Genomic DNA, 25,781 nt, shown 5'->3' on the forward strand with positions numbered 1-25,781 from the left:
TCAGATTGATTATATTCTTTGCAGCTGAAGATGGAGAAGCTCTATAGAGTCAGCAAAAACAAGACCTGAGCTGACTGTGGCTCAGATCATGAACCCCTTATTGGAAAATTCAAACTTAAATAGAAGAAAGTAGGGAAAACCACTAGGCCATTCAAATATTACCTAAATCAAATCCCTTACAATTATACAGTTGAAGGGACAAATAGATTCAAGGGATTACATCTGACAGAGTGCCTGAAGAACTGTGGACGGAGGTTCGTAACATGGTACAGAAGACAGTGATCAAAACTATCAAGAGAAATAAATGCAAATAGCTTAGAAAAGAAGAGAAGCAAAAGGCAAGCAAGAAAAGGAAAGATAAACCCATTAGAATACAGAGTTCCAAAGAATAGCAAGGAGAGATAAGAAAGCCTTCCTCAGTGACCAATGCAAAGGAACAGAAAAACAAAAGAATGGGAAAGACTAGAGATCTCTTAAAAACTAGTTACCAAGGGAACATTTCATGCAAAGATGGGCACAATAAAGGACAGAAATGGTATGGACTTAACAGTAACAGAAGATAATAAGAAGAGGTGAAAAGAATAGACAGAAGAACTATACAAAAGCAATCTTAACGACCCAGATAACCATGATGGTGTCATTACCCACCTAGAGCCAGACATCATGGAGTGTGAAATCAAGAGGGCTTTAGGAACACGAACAAAGCTAGGAAAGGTGATAGAATTCCAGCTGAGCTTTTTCAAATCCTAAAAGATGATGTTGTGAAAGTGCTGCATTCAATAGGCCAGAAAATTTGGAAAACTCAACAGTGGCCATAGGACTGGAAAAGGTCAGTTTTCATTCCAATCCCAAAGAAGGGCAATCCTCAAACTACCACACAATTGCACTCATTTCACGTGCTAGCAAAGTAATGCTCAAAATTCTCCAAGCTAGGCTTCAACAGTATGTGAACCGAGAACTTCCAGATGTTCAAGCTGGATTTAGAAAAGGCAGAGGAACCAGAAATCAAATTGCCAACATCTGCTGGATCATAGAAAAAGCAAGAGAATTTCAGAAAAACCTCTACTTCTACTTCACTGAGTATGCTTTATAAAGCCTTTGACTGTGGGGAACACAATGAACTGTGGGAAATTCTTAAAGCCATGGGAATACCAGACCACCTCACCTGCCTCCTGAGAAACTTGTATGCAGATCAAGAAGCAACAGTTAGAACTGGACATGGAACAACAGACTGGTTCCAAATTGGGCAAGGAGTATGTCAATGCTGTATAGTGTCACCCTGCTTATTTAACTTATATGCAGAGTATATCATGCGAAATGCCTGTTTGGATGACTCACAAGCTGGAATGAAGATTGTTGGAAGAAACATTAATAACCTCAGATATGTAGATGACACCACCCTTATATCAGAAAGCAAAGAGGAACTAAAGAGCCTCTTGATGAAGGTCAAAGAAGAGAGTGAAAAGGTTGGCTTAAAACTGAACATTCAAAAAACAAAGATCATGGCATCTGGTCCCATCACTTCTGGCAAACAGATGGGAAAACAATGGAAACAGTGACAGGCTTTATTTTCTTGGGCTCCAAAATCACTGCAGATGGTCACTGCAGCCTTGAAATTAAAAGATGCTTGCTCCTTGGAAGAAAACCTATGATATAAAAAGTTGTTTAATGCTAACGTCTTTGCCAACAAAGGTCTGTATAATCAAAGCTATGGTTTTTCTAGTAGTTCTGTATGGACGTGAGAGTTGGACCATAAGGAAGGCTGAGTGCTGAAGAATTTATGCTTTTGAACTGCGGTGTTGGAGAAGGCTCTTGAGTCCCTTGGACTGTAAGGAGATCAAACCAGTCAATTATAAAGGAAATCAATCCTGAATATTCATTGGAAGGCCTGATGCTGAAGCTCCAATACTTTGGCCACCTGATATGAAGACCCAACTCATTAAAAAATTGATGCTGGGAAAGATTGAAGGCAGAAAGAGACGAGGACAAGATGGTTGGATGGCATCACTGACTCAATGGACAGGAGTCTGAGTAAACTCTGGGAGATGGTGAAGGACAGGGGCCTGGCATGCTACAGTCCGTGGTGTCACAAAGAGTCAGACGTGACTGAATGACTAAACAACAACAATAATTTCTAGTTGTTACATGATATCCTGAACTTCTTTGAGTCGACTTTTCCACTTAAGACTGTTCAGAATTCTGAAATAAACTTTTTATTTGACTATTTAGCCACACACAGCTTGAGTCATCTCCAAGGGCTTGTTTTTGATTTATAGCACATTACTAAAGAGCTTCCAAAAAGACACCTTTACATAGACTCTAGAGTTGAGAAAATAAAATTGTATTTTAAACTCCTACTCTTAACTGTGAGATTTGCGAACTTAATATTCATTGGTTTAAGATAATATGATTTAAATTTCCTAGTTAAAATCTATCACTTAAAAAAATACCATCACTTGTTAAAATTTTTATACTGGAGAACTTTATATCCCTCCTACTCCTATATTTTGTCTCAATGTATTCTATCATGTTCAGTACTCAGTGACTCAAATAATACAGCAAATTTCAATCTCTGTCTTGTTGCTGTTTTAATTCTGCTAGTTTCCAGCTGCCTGAATTAGGCACTAACCAGAACTGTTAAACAACAAAGAATCTGCCTGCAATGTGGAAGACCTGGGTTCCATTCCTGGGTCAGGAACATCCCCTGGAGAAGGGCATGGCAACCCACTCCAGTATTCTTGCCTGGAGAATCCCATGGACAGAGGAGCCTGTGGCTACAGTTCATGGGGTTGCAAAGAGTTGGACACGACTGAGTGACTAACACTTTCACTTGAAGTAGGCACTAACTGGAACTGTTACTTTAAAGAACTATACCATTCAACTTATTGAAATCACATTATTATTTTTTACATATAGGGGCATTCTGTTCAACTCTATAGTCCCTTATATCTGTCTACCATGAAGAGGCTATAAAAATTTTGTAGCCTTATTTCTACCTCTCCTAAACAAATGAAATAGAATTAACTAAGATAACGAGCATTCAACAATCATTTGTATGTAGTAAGTTTCAGGGTTCACAAAGAGACCTTCAAGCCTTATGATTCATGTCTTAATACTGTTTCCAAACTTTTTCATCCTCTCAGACAGACACCTTGTTCTCAAATCTCTTACCTTCTCCAGGTCCAGTCGCCTGGTAACCTTTACTATTTATCTCTATTTGCCCATTCTAGAAAACTTACATCAGTTCAGTTGCTCAGTCATGTCCAACTCTTCGTAGCATACATAACTCTTCGCAACGTAAGACAATGTACACAAATGGAATCATAAAATGTTTGTCATTTTATGTCTGTTTTATTTTACTTAGCATAGCATTTTCCAGTTTCGTTCATTTTACACCATGTTTCAGAATTCTATTCTTTTTTATGGCTAATATTCCATTGTATAGATGGGCCACATTTTTGATTTGTCCATTCATCTGTTGATGGACACTTGAGATGTTAGACCTTTTGTCTAACATAGACATTTTGTCTATTGCGAGTAATGCTGTTATGGATATTGGTATACAAATATCTGTTTTGAGCCTTTGATTTCAATTCTTTTTCTGGGCCATAAGGTAATTCTGTTTAACATTTTGAGAAAGTACCAAACTGTTTCCCATTTTTTTTAATGCCTTAATCTCCTTTTTAAATTTTTCTTTTCCCTATCTCCTAAATGTTTGTTTTCTAGGTGTCTGTACTTTATACCTTGGAGGTTTCATCCACTACTATAGTTTTCACCATTTCCTATGTGTTCATGACTTCCAAATCATCCTTAATCTAATTCTATTTCATTAGCTCCACCCAAATAGCTCTCCATATTACTAGACCTCTTAATTTAGATGTCTCATGACTATAAAGTAGATGTTTGTTGTAGAAAGCCCTTTTTTACATCCCAGATTTTGGAATTTAAAATTAAACCAGGGACTTCCCTGATGGTCCAGTGGCTAAGACTGGGCGCTTCCAATGCAGGGGGCGTGGGTTCAATCCCTTCTTGGGGAACTAAGATCCCACATGCCGTGCAGTGCAGCCAAAAAAAAAAAAAAAAGAATTAAATTAAATTTAGAGCTGGAGCCAACCAACTTTTTCTGTGAAGAACCAGAGAGTAAATATATTCAGGACCTCAAACAATATGGTTTCTGTTGCAACTTCTCAGCTCTATTGTACCTGGAAAGCCAGAAACTATAATTAAACAAGTGGGCATGACTGAGTCTCAATAAAATCTTATTCACAAGAATCAGGCAGCAGGCTGGGTTTGGCTCAGTAATCCTAGTTTGCTGACTGCTTGTTTAGAGAAAGCAAATTTGGGGGAGGAACTGATTGTAATAGAGTACCATTTTTCTCTGATTTCAATGGCTTTAGCAAGTGCTACTAGTGTAACAGTATAACTTTCTTTGAAAATGTAACATCAACTCAACAGGAATTTCTTATTACTTTATTAATAAATAATTATTGAGGGTATATTATATACCAGCTACTGTTTTAGGTACTGGGAACACAATTCCATATCTAAAATCTACTATTTACATTTAAATTGTTTTTCTTTTATAAAAATGGAAAAATGCCACTTTGTATTACAACCCTATTCTTCCACTTGCTCTCTGGACCTTATCCCTTCTCACATTTTCAAGATCTGTACACTCTACTCTTGCTGGCAACTATTCCTTGTGTCTTACATCTTTAGTCTACCTCTATATTAGATCACTGCTGTCTTATTATTCCATTAAAAAAAAAAACTCCTGCCCCCTTTCATTTGTCATTTCTCTGTTCCTCTTTTTAGAAAACTCCTTAAAAGAGTTGTTTGTGCTCAACATCGGGCTGCACAACACCACAATAACTATCCATATTGTCAAACTAATTGGTAATTGTAGTTTATATAGACTTTTCAGCATGTGATGTAAATGTTCCCTTCCTAAAAAGACTTAACTTTGCTAGCTTTCTAGATCGGAGAAGGCATTGGCACCCCACTCCAGTACTCTTGCCTGGAAAATCCCATGGACGGAGGAGCCTGGTGGGCTGCAGTCCATGGGGTCGCTAAGAGTCGGACAGGACTTAGCGATTTCACTTTCACTTTTCACTTTCATGCATTGGAGAAGGAAATGGCAACCCACTCCAGTATTCTTGCCTGGAGAATCCCAGGGACGGGGGAGCCTGGTGGGCTGCCATCTATGGGGTCGCACAGAGTAGGACACGACTGAAGCGACTTAGCAGCACCAGCAGCAGCTTTCTAGATACCACACTTAACTGGCCACTCTATCTCATTTTTGCTTGATTTTCTTTTCTGCCCATGTTTTCTCTTTTTCCCTGGCTCATCTTTTTCTTTAAACAACTCTCCATCCAGTTACTTAATCCAAAACCATAAAGTATCATTCTTGATTATTCATTTGCCCTCACCCACCACATCTAATTCTTTGATCAATTCTGGCTCTTCTTCCAATATACATTTACAATCAGTACACTTCTCTCCCTAGTCCAAGTCTTTGTCATCTCTTGCCTGGACATTGCAGTAACACTATGAATGTACTGAATGCTACTGAATTGTACACTTAAAACTAGTTAAAACGGTAAACTTTATGTTATGTATATTTTACTACAATTTTTTAAAAGAAAGAAAGAAAACGACAAAAGGCTAGTTTCACTAAAGCCAAAGGTACAGAGAATCAAGAGTAATAAATCCTCTTGAAACAAACAATATGAGGCCTGAAAACTATGCATTAGCTTCAACATGCCAGTAGTATGGTCAAAGTAAAAGTCAACTTGTATGGAGCAGCTGGAAGAAGAGTGAAGGACACAAGCGTTCAAGGATCTGAATAGACTGACAATTCAGACAGTGCCCAAGGAACCAAAAGAATGACAGGTGGAGATAATACTGATACAGGGTCAAGATTTAATCTGAAATAGCCACTCTCAGAACCTACCTCTGACCCTGTGAGGTGATACTGGGTGTTAGAAAAGGTAAAATGCTGTTGCTAAGACTCGTTTAGTGGAGCAGGTAGAGCAAAGATGTAGTGGGGATACTTTGCAAATGGCTCCAAGGGAGTGGTAGAATATGGATTTCTTTCCCTCAGATTGGAAGTAGTTTTGTTCTGGCCTAGAATTAGTGGTAATAGATCTGCTTCTGCTGAGTCTATACAGGTGTAATGTGGAGGGCAATTCTTGGATTCCCAGACAATGCTACCATGAAGCAAGGGGTGGAGTAGCAGTCGCTGAGTTTTGCTTGTTGTGACACTGAGTATAGTAGGACAGAACTATTCAGGGAAACAGTACCTGCTGCTCCAAAGTGATATTCAGGAACTGTTCTAGAAGGTATTTTAAAAATCACATTGTTCAACCTCCAGTATTACACACCAGGAGTTGACTGATCTAAGTACCACAAACTGATTATCATTAAGTCACTGTATAGTCATGAGACATGAAACATAAGCTCTCTGGATCTCAGATTCCACATTTACAAAATCAAGTCTTAATTCTAAGTCACATGGCATTATAATAACAAAGTAAATACTAAAGCCTAGATCTCTTAGGTTGGTCTAGTACTATTTCTATCAAACTGCATTATCCCCACTTCCTGTGAGATTTATCAGAGTGCTATTTTTTCTATGGATTAATGACCTAATGATGTAAACAGCTTTACCTCATTTCTGTATTACAAAATGGTTCCATGTATTATTTTATTAGAGTTACACAAAGCCTGATTTCTGGTAATTCTGAATCTATACCACTTTAACTGTCATTAATTCATAAACTTTACAAATACGGAGAACACATTTGGGCATTAAAATTTAAATTATTTATGTAACATTTTCATTCTTAAAAATGAAAAAAGGTTATTTTCAAATGTGTTACAGTCCTATATTATTGTTGAAAAACTCAAAAAGCAGAACTACCACCATTTTGTTTGTAGTAATCTACCTGATGTTGCCACATTTTCCTGGAACCACTTTACAAATTTAAAATTGTATTTGTTTATACCAAAATATCCTTATTCTTTAAAAAGCCATCATAAATTATCATTCATTATATATTTTAGTGTAGACATTTAAGCAGTCAGGTGAATTGAAGATCTAAACAGAGAGAAACACTAATCATAAAATGAAGAGAGGAATTGAGAGAAAAAGAATAGGCTAGAATGATTGATTAAATAAGCTCTGATTCCTCCTGAAACTGGACTTTTATGATTTCCTTCTTCCTCATCAAAATTTTAATTTCTTCCCTATATAAACCTTCAAAATACAGTTGTATTTTAAGGAGAAGTTTATATGAGTATTTTAAGTGAAACCTCTAGTTTTTCTTTCAATGTTAAAACATTCGGTAACGTCTAGACACTTGGGTATCAGTAACTGCACATGGATAGAACGGCTCCCTGTTACAGTAATGAATATAAAAGATATCCTCATGGATATCCTCATGGATAGTTCTCACTATGCTCCTTTAGATTTGTGATCAAAACATTTCTATCATTCTTGTTACACCTAACACTTTTTAAAGATATATTAAAATTAAACACATTACAATGGCGTAAAAGAAAAATTTTTAAATGGAGAGATTTGGTGTGACAACTGTCCGCAGTTTACCACATGTGGCATTTTACTTCATTTAACTCATCAATTAACAAAACTTAGCTCTTTTGATCGATGTGGCAAATGGATCTGGAGCCAAGCAGCCCTGGAATTAACTCTTTATTTTTTATTAACTAACTATGTGGGCTTAGGGAAGTCTCTTAATCTCCTTGAGCTGCATTTCTTTTGTAAAATGGGAATAATAGCTGCTTACACACTATGTTACAGACAAGAAAAAAAACTAGAGAAAAACTTCATTATTAAGTATAAAGCAAATGAGAAATTTCAACAGTTCTAAACAATGCTAAGAACAGTATTTCAAAACATTCTTTTGAGTATTAAAACAAATCACATTTAAATGAAAGCACTTCTAAATTAGGATAAGTAAATTAACACTTTTAAGGGCAGCAGAAAGTATTAATTTCTTGACAAATAAAAAGCGTAAAGAAATCATGAACAGAAACATTAAATACTAGTGGAACACAAGTAAAAAGCTACTGAAAACATTTCATTATACATTAAACATTTTAGTATCTTTAATTACATAAATTCAGACTACAAGCAGCCAAATATTTCAACAAACTAATAATGAATTCTGTCAGCAGATGGCTCTAGTGACACTGAGATAACCTAATATTAAATACTATAAACAAAATACAGACAGTAAAAATGTACTGAATCTCAGAAATCTGGAGTCAAAAAGAGCCACATTAATACTTCAAGCCCTCTTTTTCAAATGAAGATATCAAAGTCTACAATAATTGTCTTAAGGGCTCACTGGTATATTACTGGCAGAACAAAACTGAAAACTCAGATATCTCCCTTTAGTACTCTTAGTCAACAGAAAGGCATTTACTGTATTCCCAGTTATAGCACTAAAAGCCCTCTTCCAAAGTAATTTACCTGTAACTCAGATACGTCACATTTACTAATTTGTCTACCACATCCAAAAATACACATATTTATCCAAAACCTCATTAGAAAGATTTCTAAAGTAATATTTGGTAGTAAAAATAATGTTAAAAGGAATAGAATGTTAGTAATTATGTTCCCAGTCTCTGAGAATAAAAGTAATTTGATTTTCCTTTTTTAAAAAGACTAGGGAAAAAAAAAAAAAGACTAGGAAAGAATCAGTTTAACACTTCCTATTTAATACCTCTTCCCACTTCTCAGCTCTAGAAGGGTTTCTCACCTTTGCTTCTTTAACCAATTTAGTAATTCAGATAGAATGCCTGACATAAAAGACAGAAGAAGCAGTACAAGAAGTCAATTTATATCAATTAGGATAAAAACATACAATTCTAATAAATGCTGAACTCTGGCTCAACTTTCCTATTTATCTACTGGTAACTGAGTCTAGGTTTTCTTTCATATTCCTTATCTTCAAGCAGAGACCTGAAAATATCTTTGTTATATGCAGTCATTGATTATAATACATTTACTACCCCTAAGTAAAGCTACTATTTACACAAACCATATATCAAAATAAATTACTTAAGTTATGTAAGTCATTTTTTGTAATAGTACTAGGAAAGAAGCTGTAATAGAAAAGGCCTAAAATTAACACATCAATTAAGTTCTGCTTCTGCCATTTAACTGCTCTGTGACTCGTTTCCCCATCTAAAATTTGAAAATAATATCTATCTCATAGTTATATCTTTATCTTTCTTATTCAAAAAGAAATAGATTGTTATGATCTCATAATTTTCATAACTAGCAGAGGCTTCACTGTTCTTTTCTCTTCTGAGATCCTACAGATTGTAATTTAGCCTAGAATTTCTCTATCCAATACAATGGCCTCTAGACATATATGCTATAGAACACTTGAAATACGGCTAGTTTGACCTGAGAGGTTCTGGAAGTATAAAACCAACTTGTGGCAAGGTAATGGGAACAGAAAAAAACAAAATACAAGATCCCTAACTCTGCAGGAAAAGCAAGACAAACCCAAGATGTTTAAAAACTTAGTAATGAGAGGAAAACAAATATGTAACAAAGACTAATGAGTTTTATTTCAGAGACGAGATAATCCAAGAAGAAACGTTACTGAATATGGGAATACTGGACTAGAGTTTAGCAAGTCCATTATTATAGATCCTGAACCAGACCTTCAATTTCCTACTATAAAATGCGACAGATAGCATGTATTCTATCTAGATGAACTGTAAGTGATTAAATAAATTCCCCTTTATAGTCTTAGAAATGAGTATAAATTTGGTTCAGTAAACTAATTCACTCAATAAACAATCAAGTATCTCCTAAACTTTATAGTAGTATAATTTATTAGTGATATATTTTAGCAGTATTTTTAAAAAATATAACTAATAGGGACTTCTCTGGTGTGTCCGTTGGCTAAGACTCCACACTATCGATGCAGAGGTTCTGGGTTCAACACTGGTCAGGGAACTAGATCCCACATGCCACAACTAAAAGATGCCACAGACGTGGCTACTGAAGACCCTGTGTGCTGCAGCGAAAATCAAAGATCCCACATGCCACTATTAAGAGCCAATGCAGCCAAATAAACATTTACATATATATGAAACTAATATATAATTAATAACATCATATAGCTACATGAGTATAACAAAATTCAATACTTTAAAAAAAAAATACTGTGGAATAATTATGTAGCTGCACAGGACGTTAACAAAGAAACATATGGGGGAGTCCCATGTGCCCTTTCCCCAGCATCTTGCATCAATAGAAGTACAGTATCTTCTGATTACATATTTGAAATAAAAAGGAAATGTTAATTATATAAAAATTTCTTATGAAAATAGCTCTAAAAGCTTTATATATAGTTTTTAAGTTTGAAAATTTAGCCACAAAAATTCTGATAGTTGTCTCACAGTAGAAATTGGTACCAGCTATACTTTTTGTGTCCACTGAGTAAGGGATACCATACCCAAGGGACACATACTTGTATGTGGAATAGAAAAAAATAATTTCCTAAAACAGAAATGTTCTTTTAAAAAAAACAGTCATTCTGTAATTACCTACAAGTCGATCATTTTCTAATAATAAAAATGTCCATATTTGTACCAGGAAAGATTTGGCTCAACAATATAAATCGTAATTATTCTATAAACACTCTTATAGATGCATTTAATAAAGAACACAGGCAGAAAGCTCTCCCTTAAACTGCTGTCAATATATTATTCATTCTTTTTTAACTGTATAATTAATATGTGGCTTTTATTCTGTTTGTGCATTGCCTTACAGCATACATACTAAACATGCAAACAAGACAAAGGAGCATCTCACACTGTATGCTGGACTAATTCCTATTTCATACATAAATAATATTTCATAAATTACATTTTGTAGTAAGTGCTTATGAGGCTAATTTTAAAAAAACTGTCAAGGTGAATTTTTTAGGAAGTAAAAAATCTTTATTACCAATAAATGCCTATAACTATTATCAGATATAGATTTGCATCTATCAGATGCACTAAGAAAAACTGGTACTTTAGTCTGGGACCCACTTGCCTGTCAAGCCCACTTCCAGGTTCTTTTTTCTTCGTTAGGAGTGTCCCTATCTGGGCAGAAGGAATGTCAATCAACAGTCACAAGGGTACCCTTGTTTGGGAATCCCTTATTTTACAACAAAAATAACTTAAACATAGTGCAAAAAAAAAGAGGCGTTTAAAAACTGTAATAATCATACAGTTAAATGCACTATGTAGCATATTATAGGAATATTAGAGAGCACTCCTGAGTCTTTCCTAATGGCAGAAGCAGGAGAGGTGAAAACATTTCTAGACCATTTGAAATGCCAGCAAACAGAGTATCAACTGTTTTTTGTCCTTTCTACACACCAGTTTTAGAAGCCCTAAAAGAAAGAAATTTCTTTTTCAAAAAAGTTAAATTCAGCTTTCTGGGCAATGAGTGTCCCATTTAGCACAATTCAACTATATACTGAATCAGAGAGCAAACATACATCTTTCTGTTCTTTAGGTATTCCAACACTGTTACATGAACCTTTTGCAATTTTCGAAAAACAATCAATTTTCATACCAATAATTCAGTGTTAACGTAGTGATCTTTCAAAATCAAAATAAAAGAAAATCTATCCAACACAACTGTCAAGACCAAATAGTCTTAAAGGCAAGGTAAAAACCTTTCGCTAAATCCCTCAGAAATGGCTCCCACAAAAGCAAAAGGTGCCAAAATATTCATCTAGAAGGAAATACTCCCTTTCTCTTATTTAAAACTGGCTGGAATTTTATTTTTCAACTCAACTTAAAAAAAAAAAGGGCAACTGTGTTTAAATGGACATTACAGTTTAAAAAGATTAAAATTGAAAACCAAATTAATTTTCCAATATAAACAAGACAGATTCACAATTTTAAAAAACAACAACCTATTATCTTAATACTTGCTGTCGATAATCAGCAAATGGAAGAGACAAAAAAGAATCAGAAAAAGAGAATTTTGGCTCAAAAGCTCCTTACAAAAGTAATTTTAGTTACAGGAATTTTTGCCTTTAAACTTCTGACATTTACTTTAGCCAAGAGTCTAAAATGATAAAAATATAAATGCAAATCAAGAACTGCTTGGTTGTGCTAAAATAATTATATGAAGTATTTTGCTCTTCCCTATCCAAAGTACCTATGATTTAAATACTTACTCTGAGCCTGCAGCCATCTCCAAGTATGACGTTTCTGCTGTATCAACCCCCAATGGGATCACTATGCTCATGACGTTCGCCTCTGGTAAATTCGATTACTATGGAGTCCTATGCATTGGTATCCAAAACACTGGGGCATGCCAGCCACAGTGCTCATTGCAAACATCTAAGTGCATCCACAAACCCTGTTTAAAAGAAAAGGAAACCAGAAGTTAAGAATCATCTTCATACTCAACCTATAATAAAGAAAAGTAAAATACATAAAGAAAGCATTCTTTATTAAAATATCAGTATCAGTGCAATTTGCTCAGGGAGTCTCTATTTTGTTCATCTTTCTGGAATTCAGTAATGAGATTATGCTTAAAAGAAGTTTCTGAATCATAATCTTCCTCAGGGAATGAATTTATTTAGGGTGCCATAAGTGGGATTACTAAGGCATATTGCTTAGTAAGGAACCAATAAATATTATTCATTTTGAAAGATGAAACAGAATTTCTTAAAGCACTTTCCAAAAATAAGTCTTCCTGGTTCAGTGAATGATCTAACAATAAACTAACAAACATTGAGTACTTACTGTGAACTAAGCACCACACTAAGCTTTTACATAGATAATCTATTTAATCCTCACAACTCAAGTAGGGATCTCCATTTTATCACCAAAGAATTCAAAAGTAACCATGGGTAAATAACATAACCAAAGCTGCTCAGTTTAAGGGATAAAACCATAATTTGAAATAATTCTACTCTACTGTTTCTATATTTTTTTTAAAAAGCTATTTGTAATAAAATTGTTTTACAGTGGTTGTCACTTTCTATTCTACATAAATACATGTATACTAAGGGAGTTTCTCTTATTTCTCCAGTTTTCTTCCATGAGTTAATGATCCCTAATACAATTAAAAAACTAACATACTTGAATTATGTTTAAAGAAATTTACCATAGTAAAGAAAATATATTCAGCTTCAATATCAATTTTTCCAATTTAAATTCATTGTTTGTGCGTGCGTGCTCAGTTGTGTCTGACTCTCTGCGACCCCATGAACTGTAGCCCACCAGGTTCTTCTGTCCATGAGATTTTCCCAGCAAGAATACTGGAGTGGGTTGCCATTCCCTCCTCCAGGGGATCTTCCCAACCCGGGGATCAAACCCGCGTCTTCTGCATTGGTAGATGGATTCTTTACCACTGAGCCACCTGGGAAGCCCAAAACACCTGCTGTATGTTCTGTGTGTGAAATATCTACTTAAAATATTTCAGCAGTGATACAGTACAACTTGGAACAAAGCAGATAATCATATAAACAAGAAAAACAGTCAAAACTGTCCCTCTCATGTTATACCTGAAATACTGAAGACAAGTATTTCTTCAAATAGCAATTCTTTATTTATCCTTAATTTTTACAAGTAAGCTTGAGAATATCTACTCAGGTTAATTCCTGTTTCACGATGATACAGATTGTGAGCTCATATTTTATGGGGGAAAAAAACACCAAAATAGGGAAATAACGAGGTGGTTTGAATTCTCCAAAAAAAATAGTGGTTTGAATTCTCCAAGAAAACTAGCCTTTACTTTTAAACTGTATATAACTGGGGAAGAGATACTAGATTATAAATTATAATAAAAATATACAATAATAGGCAATTGCATTTGAAAGTTAAAAACATAAACAGTGGAACCTATCTCTAACACTCTAACAGTAGACGTGTGAGCTAGACAAGTTATTTAACCACTCTAAGCTTCAGGTTCTCTGTTTATAAAATGGGGATACATCCTCATACAGTTTCTGTGGAAAAAAATGAAAAAATGACTGTAAAGCATTTCATACACGGCACTATGCATATTTAGCAATCATTAAGTGGTAGTCACATAAGAGTCGCTCTTATTTCATAATCAAAAAACTATGTGGATTAAAAAAAAACTCTCTAGCTCTCATTTAAAGAGAATCTTCTAATAGTTTTTTTTAAAATAAAGTACGTAATTATAGCTCACTGTTTGCTATGATTTTACAGTTTTCAACAAATTGAAATTATCCTCTAAAAACAACTGCCCTATCTACTTTTCTGCACCTGGGACTGTTGTGGAGTTACTTCATAAAAAGCTGTATTTATTAACCTGCACAAAGGTATAAAATTATAAAATTTCTAAATGATAAAATGCAAGTAATATATAAATCAAATGTTATATTATTCTGTATTTCTTTAAAATGCTGAAGACCTGGACCTAAGAACAATTACAATTAAAAAAATTACTCCCTGATGGTAGCATCTAGTTGGTAGAAGCTTTCTTCAGCTCAGCTTATCTTTCGACTCATAGGAAACCTTATTTTTTAGGTGTATGTTGCTAAATATATAGTTGTATGCTTTTTTTTTCTTTTTTAAACCAGAGGCAGAAACTGGAAAACAGAAGTCAAATAATTATGTATTATTTTAGGTAACTGAGTAGTATTTCCAATCTAAAACAATCTATTTGAGCATGTATTTAATAACAGTACAGCCCATTTTTACATAAGTATACAATCTTCAATATTTAACACTATACTTGAGCTGTTTTTAAATAGCAGTGAAGAGCATGCCACAAAAACCTATTTCAGACAATAGCTTATATTTGTGTCATTACTGTCTCTCTCTCAAATCCTGCACAGTGCACGGAATGAAACAGGTACTCTACAAAGAACAGGTAAATGAATTAGAGCACCCGGGATGAAAATGCAGCTCTGGCCTCATTAATCAAATGAGTTGTCAACCTATGCAAGTGCTATAAGAACAACCACATGACACCTTTTCCAGAAATGCACCTCTCTTCTAAAATCACAGAAGCTCATCCCCAGGATAAACACAGCATTACATCTGTAAAAGAACCACAGACGTTTGAGTTTGATTCAGCAGAGAAGATGATATCAGAATTTACTTACAAGAGGTCAGAAGGCAAGAGGTAATAGCTATTGAGATAATAAAAATGGCAAATACATCACTATATTCGTTAATATCAAAAACTACATAGCCAGAAAACTCACGCTGCTTAAAAATCCAGCTGGTACTTAAATCATAAATTCATTAGGGTCAAATCACTGTGTCTTCAAAAATAAGAAAAGACAAGACAATATAGTATACAGATGTAGAAAAGATGTGAGCTTATAACACAGGCATAACTAGAGAAAAACAATTCAACAATCGAAAAAACTACCACAAAGGTTTCATATCTTATCTGTGAGTCAAAAACCTGGTTTACCCAACTGGCAAGTTAAATACATACAAAATATATTGAGAATAAATGGTGGCCATTAAAGAAATAATATAAAAGGAAATACCATGAGATGTCTGGTAAATCTGAGGTCCAAGAAAGAATATAGGTCTTCACAAAACCTGCTATCCAGAATAGACCTAGAAACCAAGTGAACATAGGAGTGTTGAGCTATTTATTAATGGCATAAAAGTATATATAGTACTTCTAACATGGAACCTAAAACCAAAGGGATTCATAAAGACAGCAGCTAATTCTTAAAATGATAGATTTATTCTTCACTCTTTAATACAGATGAATGCAAACAGAAGCAAAGGAAACAATGCTAACTACCAAATCAAACTGGAAAGAAACTGGGAAGACAATATTACAAAGAATTTCCTGGTAGTCCAGTGGTTAGGACTCCGTGCCATCACTGCTGAGGGCATGTGCTCAATCCCTAGTCAGGGAACTACGATCCCAAAAGCTGTGTATCATGGACAAAACAACAAAAACAAATGAGAACAAAAAAATGAAACAACCCCACAGATTCAGCACAGTAAAGGCATCGATACCAAAACAAAAACAAGCAAAACCATAAAGTAGGAAAAATGAGATAAAAGGCAAGTAGGAAAAGGAATTACATTAGAAATGTCTATCAGAAAAACAGGAAAACTGAGGCTGTGACCACATTTAAAAGGCTCAGAAAACAAACAAAAAAAACACTGAAAAGATGAATATGATACCAAACAGGCAAAAAGGATGAAAATAAGGAAAACTGTTTTCCTAAAATTACAAATAAAGGGCCCAGCTCAATTTAACACAATCTCTTTGAGGTAAGGGTCACTTATTATTACCTTTCAGTCCTTAATAACACCTTACATACACAGAACTCAATAAACATGTAAAATTAGATCCATGTTGGACACTTTGAACATGTAACACTAAGAGAATAAGTGGGTGAATTTTGGGCCCAATTACTAATAGAAAGGAAACAAAGAAACTTGCAAGAAATTATGAGGCCACATAACTAAGATTTCCTTATAAATCAGAAGTTAAACTGTCTTCATTATTCATATAAGATTTTAAGTTTATTTACATCTATTGACTAAGGTATAATAAAAAAGAATACTAGTTGATCAAAATCTATTACCAAGTTACTACCTATGAAACTCTGGGCACCTCATTTCACTATTGTGGGCTTCAACTATAAATGGAAGTAGGTTAGGCTGATGACCTTAGAGTTTAAATTTTAGTCTTAAGTACATTAACAGATAATTTCTGATAATCAAAATGACAGATACATATCAGATTCTAAAAACCTACAAAAAAAAAAACAGAATCAATTATATATTTCTCCAACTGGGTTAATGTATCAGTACAGTGCTCCACGAGCACTCATATGCCCTGAAAACAGGTTATAATAATGATATAATGATACAAACGATGATAAATACTGAGTGCTTTCAATGCTTAATCCTCACAATGAGCCTATGGCATAGGTACATTAATTATCCCCATTTTACAGATAAGGCAGAGACGCTGAACTTATCCAAAGTTCCACAGATAATAAATTAGAAGAATCAATTTTGAACCCTAATGGTGTGACCCTAGAACCTACACACTAGTTTCCCTGAAATTAAAATTTCCCAGGTGACTGGTAAAATAAATAACCTAGAATTTACAGGTAGAGGGAGAGGCACTGACAACTGCCTCTCTCAAGAAGAAGAGAAATTAAATAACTACTTAAGTGTTTCACTGAAGAACATCCGGACTATACATTTATTCTGGCTCATTAAATAACAGTTAACAAAATCTACTTAGCTTCCCTCCCCCTCCACGAACCTCATCTACTTCATAAACTTACACCTATCCCACAACAATGCATTAAAACACTATGAAATATTAGTAAACAAACACAGGCTCAAAGCCTAAAATTTGTGTTAAAAAGAGTATTTCAGTGACAGTACAAAGCATACACAAGAAGGATGAAAATATTCAAACTGCCTATTATTTTCAGGAGCAAACACATGCCTTGCTAGTGGGTTGAAAGCAACCCAAAAGTTAAGGAAACCAGGATCCAAATCTGAGATTACTCCTGGTGCCTCAGTGGAAAAGAATCCGCCTGCAACCTGCTCCAGTATCCATGCCTGGGAAGAATGGAGAGAGGAGAGGGTGGGCTATACAGTCTCTTTGGGGTCACAAAGAGTCGGACATGACTTAGTCACTAAACAGCAACAATGAATACCTAAGTATACTCATTTCCTTATACAAAACTATATTAAGCAAAGACCACCTATCTAACCAGTTGAATTTTAACTTGTCTCCTTTGATAACAATTTTGTTCCTAGAGATAAAAAATTTCATCAATTCAACTTGCACTATGATAGTTTTGGCGCAAATAAACTCTTCATTTAGAAAAATCTTTCTTCTGGTAGTCAGGATTAATGCAGATGGGCCTACTTGAAAAATGGAAACCTATATATAAAATTCAGTGTTCAAACAGCACAGTTTCTGTTTCTATTTGAGAGTTCCACAGAGTTTCACTATATATTTTAGTACTAAATTCAGTATCAAATTAGCAATGCTTTAGTTTTCATATTCTGCCACTTATTAATAATGGTTACTTATTCTCTTGAAGCATTAGCTTCTCATCTGAAAATAGAAATAATCACAGAACATATTTCTGAATTGTTTCAAGGATTCTGTGTGGCATTCAGTTAAGTATATGCTATGATTACCAGATAATATTTCTAGGAATTAAATATTTAGGGAAAGTCTTTAGAAGATGAGTATTGGACCATATGGCATATGTGGAAGCTAAAATATGATACAAATGACCTTATTTACAAAACAGGAACAGACTCACAGACATAAATTTAGGGGAGATGGGAAAGGAATAAATTCGGAGTTTGGGATTAGCAGATACAACTTACTGTACATAAAATAAACAACAGGGTCCTACTGTATAGCACAGGGAACTATATTCAGAATCTTATAATAAACCATGATGATAATTTAAAAAAATATATTGTAGAACAATTCTCAGCTATTATACAAAAGTCAATTAAAGAATTTTTTATTAAGAATTTCTGATCTATTCTAGAGTCCATTTTTGTCAGTAAAGGAGAAAGGATGCTTCTGGTAACAAACTGCAAATTTAGAGAATGTGACAGAAGTACTTGCACTTAAAAAGCCAACAGCCAAACCTCTTTATTACAAACTCTAAACATACTGTTTCAATTATTTTCTTAAAATAAAAACCTGTACAGCCTAATGGTTAAAATAACTAAGTCATCTGGCCCTTGAAATCCTTTGTACAAAATTTTTGTCAAAACAAGATTGGCTTTAATAAGATTAAATTCTTTAAAGAATAAGCCAATACCAGCCCTCATGATACTTCCCAACAAGCACCAGACCATCCCTATAGTTAAGAACGAGGCACTTTTTCAAATCAGCTATTTGGCAGTACTCCACGATAGCTCACCTTGCAACCCAGTTTACCTTATCTTTAGCTCACTAGAGATTCAAAGAGCTCAAAAAAAAAACAAAAAAAACACAGCAACATGAATACAAAGAGTGAGCCCTAATGTAAATTTTGGTTGTTAATGATGTGCCAATGTTGGTTCACAGAATGTAACAAATATACTATAATGATGAGAAATGTTGATAGTGAATATGATATACTGAACTGTCTGGGGTACCACTCTTTCTAACAAGGTCTGGAGAAGCTATTCTAAACACCAGTTCTTCAACCTGTCGAACTACTGGTATACTCCTCTATTACCACCCTAAAACAACCTTGAATTAAAATAATTTCAATACTACCCAGTTTTTTTAATGCATGCTATTACTTTAAAAGTGTTCATCATTCCTTAAAGTGTTGGATATCGCTAAACTCTAATGTAAAATCTAGTAAAATTTAGCCTTTATGCAATTCAGTGATTAGCATCTGGTTAATCTCCAGGTATAAATGTACAGCTTCTGTTTCCTACACACACACAAACTATTCTCAGAATGAGTTTAGTCTTTGTTCATACTCCAGTAAGTAAGTAACAAAAGTATTTCATTCTAAACTGTTACCTAATCCCACTTTCTACTTGCCATGTGGCCCATGACTTTAGAATGCACTGCTTGATATACAAACACAAAAGAAAAATAAATCTTCAAATTTAAGAATCACATCTTCCCAATTTCTTAATATCTTATTTTTATGTACAAAAGTAATGAATACTATACTCATTACCACATGCTTTCAATGGGTTCTAAACCTTCCTTAAGTTAGAAAAAAAACACTGTTATTTACAACAGTAGTTTTAAAACTGTGCGCCCAATAGTCCTAACAGAGCTGGGGATTGAGATAATAAAAGAAAACAGGGAAGCAAACGAAAGAAAATGAGAGACAACACGTTCTGTAGATTTAAAAGGAAAAGTCTGAAGCTGCATGTTCTATGTGGTAGCTACAAAATGGGAAAATAACATTAACACTACTTAGCAATATAAAGGAATGGACTACAGATACATGCAACAACTTGGATGAATCTCAAAGAAACTGTGATTTAAAAAAAAAAGTCAATCCCCAAAATGTCACACATACTGTATAATTTCATTTATCTAACATTCTTGAATGACAAATTATAGAAATGGAGAACAGACTAGTGTGGCATTAATTCTGAGAGAGTAACACCAGGGATCCTTGCAGTGATAAAACGTCTTAACTGTGGTGGTGGAGATAGGAATGTACCTGTGATAAAAATGAAAAGAACCTTATACACACACACAAGGACAAGTAAAATGGGATATCTGAACATAATGTGTGAATCAATGTCAATATGGTGCTCATACCTTACTATATACAGTTTTGCAAGAGGTTACTACTGAGGGAAACCAGGGAAAAGACACACCGAATTTCTATTGTTTCTTACAACTGCATGTGAATCTACAATCACCTCAAAATTTAAAAATTTTGAAGTGACATTAAAATTGTGACCTTCAAAAAAAAAAAATAGAATAAAATAAAATTGTGACCTTCAATTTTTGAGTACTGATAGAAACTTTCCTGCAAATAAATAAAACCTTACACAAAAATCTAATCATCTATTTTTATTCTAGGATAAAAGACAGTTTTAATCTCCTATGCTTTTCCCAATGATTGCCAGTGTCAACTTCAAGTGTTGTGTCAAGGAGGCTACAGCCACATACAAATGGGAAGTGGCCACAGTGATTAATGATACTTGCTAATGGGCACAGCAAACATTTTTACTTCATTATTTGCTAAGTCTGTGGTTAAATAGAGTGGCAGGGAAATGTCCCTGCCTGCACATCCTCCCACTTACCAGTTAAGTTTCATTAAAAACCTAAGAATTCCTGGAGAATAGTTTGAAAATCATTAGCTAAAAGGAAATACTAACTCAAAATGTGACATGAAAAACATATTTCATTGGTGAATTCTCTTATCCAAAGGCAAAAAACAAAAGCAGTCATAAAAAAAGTAGTATTAAGGTATAACAACTAAAAATCAAAATAATACAAATCCTGCATTTATCTTTAGTCTCTCAACCTATACAGACTATCAAGCAAGTTCATTCTCGCTTTTTTAGCCTACAAAAAGTATGTCATCAGGAAAGGGCATAGTTTTGACTGAAAAAAAGTTCGCAATAATTTTATTCTCTCATTCTTTATCCTACTCTCAAGCAAAACAATGTTCTCACTCTTCATGATGAACTAAGTATTCCTTCTATCACTATTTTCAGTCATTTCTTTTAGACTGAGAATTGAATCCTCTCATTTCCCTATATAAAAACAATGTGCATCAAATAAAATTAACAGGATTTGAACAAATCTTTCTGATCCTACTGTCTACATTTTACTCTATTAGACTAGGCTAGCAGAATAACTTTCTAAGTAGTTGCTCTTATTCTGACTTGACCTTTAATAAAATCAGTGATTCTCAAACATATATCCACAAAGTGCCCCTTTTCATACACATGGAGTTAGGAGTTGAAAATAACAGATTTGTAGGCCTCACCCCAGAGATTCTGATTAAGTAGGTCTGGATGTGATCTTAAAATATATATATATATATAAAGGATCTGCTTCAGTGCTCTATTTTAGAACACTTGCTTAAATACTGAATATACTTCAAAGCCCACTCTAGTTCCCTAATTTTGCCCTCTTTAAAAAAGCATTTAAAAAAAAGCCTAATAGCTCACAGTAATAACTGGTTCCTAATCTTGGCATTATCAGGTTACCTTGTTCCATTCTAATATTCCAATATATAAATCCACTGATTATGCCAGTCTTTTTGTGATTGTTGCCATAGCCTTGCTCATTCTTCTTCATTTCCCTGTATTTATATCAATCCCACCCAATAATAAAAATATTATTAAACCTTCCAGGATCCTTTAAGTACCAACGCTTCCTTGAAGTCTCAACTTCCCAACTTTGACATCTCTGCCACAACCTAGCTTTAAGTTTGTCAGCAGATCAACCTCCTGATCACTGTTTTCCTTATCTGTAAACAATAATGTGACTAGGTTAACTCAAAAAACTGTTACAGCTATAAGGTCTCTTACACACTAATCTCTTCCCTTCTTAACTTCCCAAAGAATATATTACTTACATTTTTTAACCACTGGTTTATATTCTGACACACTTTTAAGTGTTAGATATACAGATTATCTACTTCACTCTATAGCAAGAACTGAGATATTTATATCTGAGAGAGGGATCTAGCTCTCAAAGCTTAGAACAAAGTGGCTAAGACATCATCTAAGCTATTCTTTCTTTAAAAAAAAAAATTATTTTTAAGTTTTTGGCTGTGCTGGGTCTTTGTTGCTGCGCGGGCTCTTGTCTAGTTATGCATGCTGGCTTCTCACCGCGATGGGTTCTCTTGTTTGGGAGCATGGGCTCTAGGGCACTCAGGCTTCAGTAGTTGCAGCACATGGGCTCAGCAGCTGCAGCTCCCGGGCTCTAGAGTAAAGGCTTAGCAGTTGTGGCACTCAGGCTTACTTGCTCCTAGACATGTGAGAGCTTCCTGGACCAGGGATCAAACCTGTCTCCTGCCTTGGAAGGCAGATTCTTATCCACTGAGCCACCAGGGAAGTCCCACCTAAGTTATTCTTGTTTAAACCACACTTTAACACATTTAATCCCTTCCTCCCCCTTTAGATAAACATATCTTAAAAACAAACAAAAAATCTGCCATTGAAGAATGTTAGTGATTGATTTCCATCTGGAAACATTTTTTGTTTTTGTTTTTTTAATTGCTTCTTTTTTCTTTACTACTCGAAACTGTGGTTGTCCTCAATATTCCCCATTATTAGTCTCCAATCTTGGATTTAACCATTCATTTCTGATTCCCTATTCCTAGCCATTTACAGGTTGTATATTAATTCAAATACCTGCCATCACTGCAAAAACCAAACTTTCCAACAGAATCTTTTCACATTATCTTCTTCCATTCCATTATTTTTATTAGTATTCTATTCTCCCAGTTCTATTTTTAATCCTTCTTTTCTCTAGTCATTTTAGTCACCCAGTCTTTTGTGTCTCCCCAGTATTTCAGATTCACTCTTTCTCAATTTTCATGCCCACCTCCACCAATCATTGTCATCTGAATAATTTCCAACAATCAACAACCCTTACAGCTTATCACCATCGATTTTAGTACTTTGTCTCCAAACAATAGAAGAAATCTTGAGTGTTAAGCATTCCCCCTCTCCACATCATGGCAACTACTCTGTTACTTCAAAACATAATAAATATAAATGCAAATTCATTCATTCAACATACTTATTGAGCATATATACTTTCTCAATACTATTCGATGTACTGGGGAATAAGTAGTGTATAAAATTAAATTGCCCTTGAGACACCTGAAATGAGTTATGACAATCTAATTTAATCAATGGTATCTTAAGAGTAGTTTTGTCAAGTAACTGCCTTGGATTAATAATTTGTATATTCTCATTACCTTGTCAAGAACTAGTCTTCTTTAAGGATTAATGGAAAGCTATGATGATTTTCAAATGACTTAAAATTCTTGATCACTCTTTAGCTCTGTGACCCTCAGTCTCTCTACGTCTCTCATGAAAAATGGGTGAAAGATCTATATTGCAGAGTTGCTGCACAGAGAAAATAAGATACATAAATACACTGTAGATACTCATTTATGGACATTAGTGTTGTGCCTCTTAGAATTAAAGCCATCAAGTTTATATTTTCCAACTCAACGATAATTTAATTAATTCCAGTCAAAATTCTATTGAGTATCAAGGTCACTCAAATGGTGAAAAAACACATGAAGGAACAAATGATGGGACTACCTGGGGGTCCAGTGGCCAAGAATCTGACTACCAATGCAGGAGACAGGTGTTTAATCCCTGGTCTGGGAAGATTCCACATGCTGCGGAGCAACTAAACCCATGTGCTACAACTACTGATGCCCGCATGCCCTGGCACCCATGCTCTGCAATGAGAAGCCACTGCTATGAGAAGCCCACTCATTGCAACAGAGTAGCCCCCACTTGCTCCAACTAGAGAAAGCCTACATGCAACAATGAAGAACCAGTGCAGCAAAAAATAAGTTAAAAAAAATTTTTTTTAACATCAAATTGATAAAAATAAATGGTCAAAGAAAATAAATACATGGTGAAACAGTTTAAAATAATTTACTATCAAAATCTTAAGTATAAAGTAAGAGTACTTTGGGGACTTATCTGGTAGTCCAGTGGTTAAGAATCTGCCTTCCAATGTAGGGGACTTGGGTTTGATCCCTCATCGGGGAAATAAGATCCCACATGCCACGGGCAACTAAGCCCACATGCAGCAAATATTGAAACCGAGCTCCATAACAAGAGAGCACCTGCCTGCCACAATGAAAGACCCCATGCCACAACTAAGACCCGATGCGGCCAAATAAGTGCATTTTTTTAAAAAAAGAGTACCTTACCTTCTAAGTATTTAACAACCAACAAAGTCAGCGAGAGAATGAATAAAAAAAGGGAAAATACTTTCCATGTTTAAACTGTTTACTTTTATGGAATTTTTCCCAGTCTTTTGATTCCAGAGCTTACAGTATTCAAAGATCAACTTCCTCTTCATACTTTAATATAAAAACAAAATCTAGAAATGGAAGACTAGAGTATTACAACTAGACAGTTGAAGCTCAAGAGAAAAGGCAATGCATTTCACCCTCAAAAATGAATCATGACACTAACAGATCTAAATCTCTATCAGGAAAGCTTTTAGAGGCATATATTCACTGAGAAATTTTACAGTAAAGAGAAAAAAAAATCAAGAACAAAGCTGGTAGATATGAGTGCTACAGTGACTAGTATTATATGCTAAAAGACAGGCTACGTCCACTTTTACTTTCAAATTTCACTGTAAAGATTTTTATGGAAAAGTACATATAAATCAAAAGTAATCCACATGTACTGAGCTGATCAGCCACTCTTATAAAAGTCATTTGAACATGGAGAAAGAAATTACTATGTAAAGTTGAGGACTGAACTAGAAATATTTTTCCCCAAATCCATAATGAACCACTTACTTTAGTACATAAGAAGCTTCTTTTAAGTTATAGTTTAGGCTATATATAAAAGCAGAACGTCTTTTAAAATCTCCATCACTCTAGATTAAATATCACACAGGCTGAAATTTGAAAACCACACAAACTGATCCCACGGACATTAGCCAACACAATCATCAGTTACTTTCCATAGGAAATATGTACAAGATCAGCAAGCCAAACTTAGTAGCTACCATGATACTTCCATACAGAGGGCATTCAATTCTTTGCCGTTAAATGAATCTAGTTTATAATATTATCAGAGATAGAAAGGTCCTTAAAAAAAAAAAAAGTAAAATTTAAATCTCTCAAGATAACAAGGTTTCTTGGACCTTAACATGTTAGTGTATCTGTTAAATTCCAGAATCTGTCATTTCATTTAGGAAGGGTCCTATAAACCCCACTGGACAAACCAGGGTCTAATTCTGAAAGAATATTTTTAGATCTCCAAGATACTAAGTAAAAAAATAAAGTTACAGAACACTGTAAGATCCATCCTCTTTTGGATTAAATATAGAGAAATATAGATTTATATATAAAAAAGTGTGCTGCGCTTAATTAGTTGCTCAAGTCATGTCTAACTCTGCAACCCCATGAACTGCAGTTCGCCAGCTCCTCTGTCCATGGTGATTCTCCAGGCAAGAATTCTGGAGTGGGTTGCCATGCCCTCCTTCAAGGGGACTTCCCAACCCCAGGTCTCGCACACAACAGGCAGACTCTTTACCAAGCGAGCCACCAGGGAAGCCACAGAACACTGGAGTG

General features: G+C 34.7%; 1 protein-coding gene across 6 annotated transcripts in view; it reads right to left on the minus strand.

Moving 5' to 3' along the window:
• The window catches only part of KMT2E (lysine methyltransferase 2E (inactive)), a 91,253-nt gene that overhangs the window by 56,294 nt on the left and 9,178 nt on the right, over nt 1-25,781 (minus strand). For 2 of the 6 annotated variants that reach the window (XM_070369647.1, XM_070369643.1), the window contains exon 2: nt 12,228-12,412. In XM_070369647.1, coding sequence (XP_070225748.1) covers nt 12,228-12,298 — 71 coding nt within the window. In that variant the 5' untranslated portion in view covers nt 12,299-12,412. Of the gene's footprint in view, nt 1-12,227; nt 12,413-13,165; nt 13,421-15,003; nt 15,073-15,533; nt 15,607-25,781 lie in introns of all 6 variants that reach the window. The other 4 variants (XM_070369644.1, XM_070369646.1, XM_070369645.1 and 1 more) reach the window with 4 other exon arrangements.

Source organism: Bos mutus, chromosome 4, assembly GCF_027580195.1.
Source record: "Bos mutus isolate GX-2022 chromosome 4, NWIPB_WYAK_1.1, whole genome shotgun sequence".
NCBI classification, from domain to species: domain Eukaryota; kingdom Metazoa; phylum Chordata; class Mammalia; order Artiodactyla; family Bovidae; genus Bos; species Bos mutus.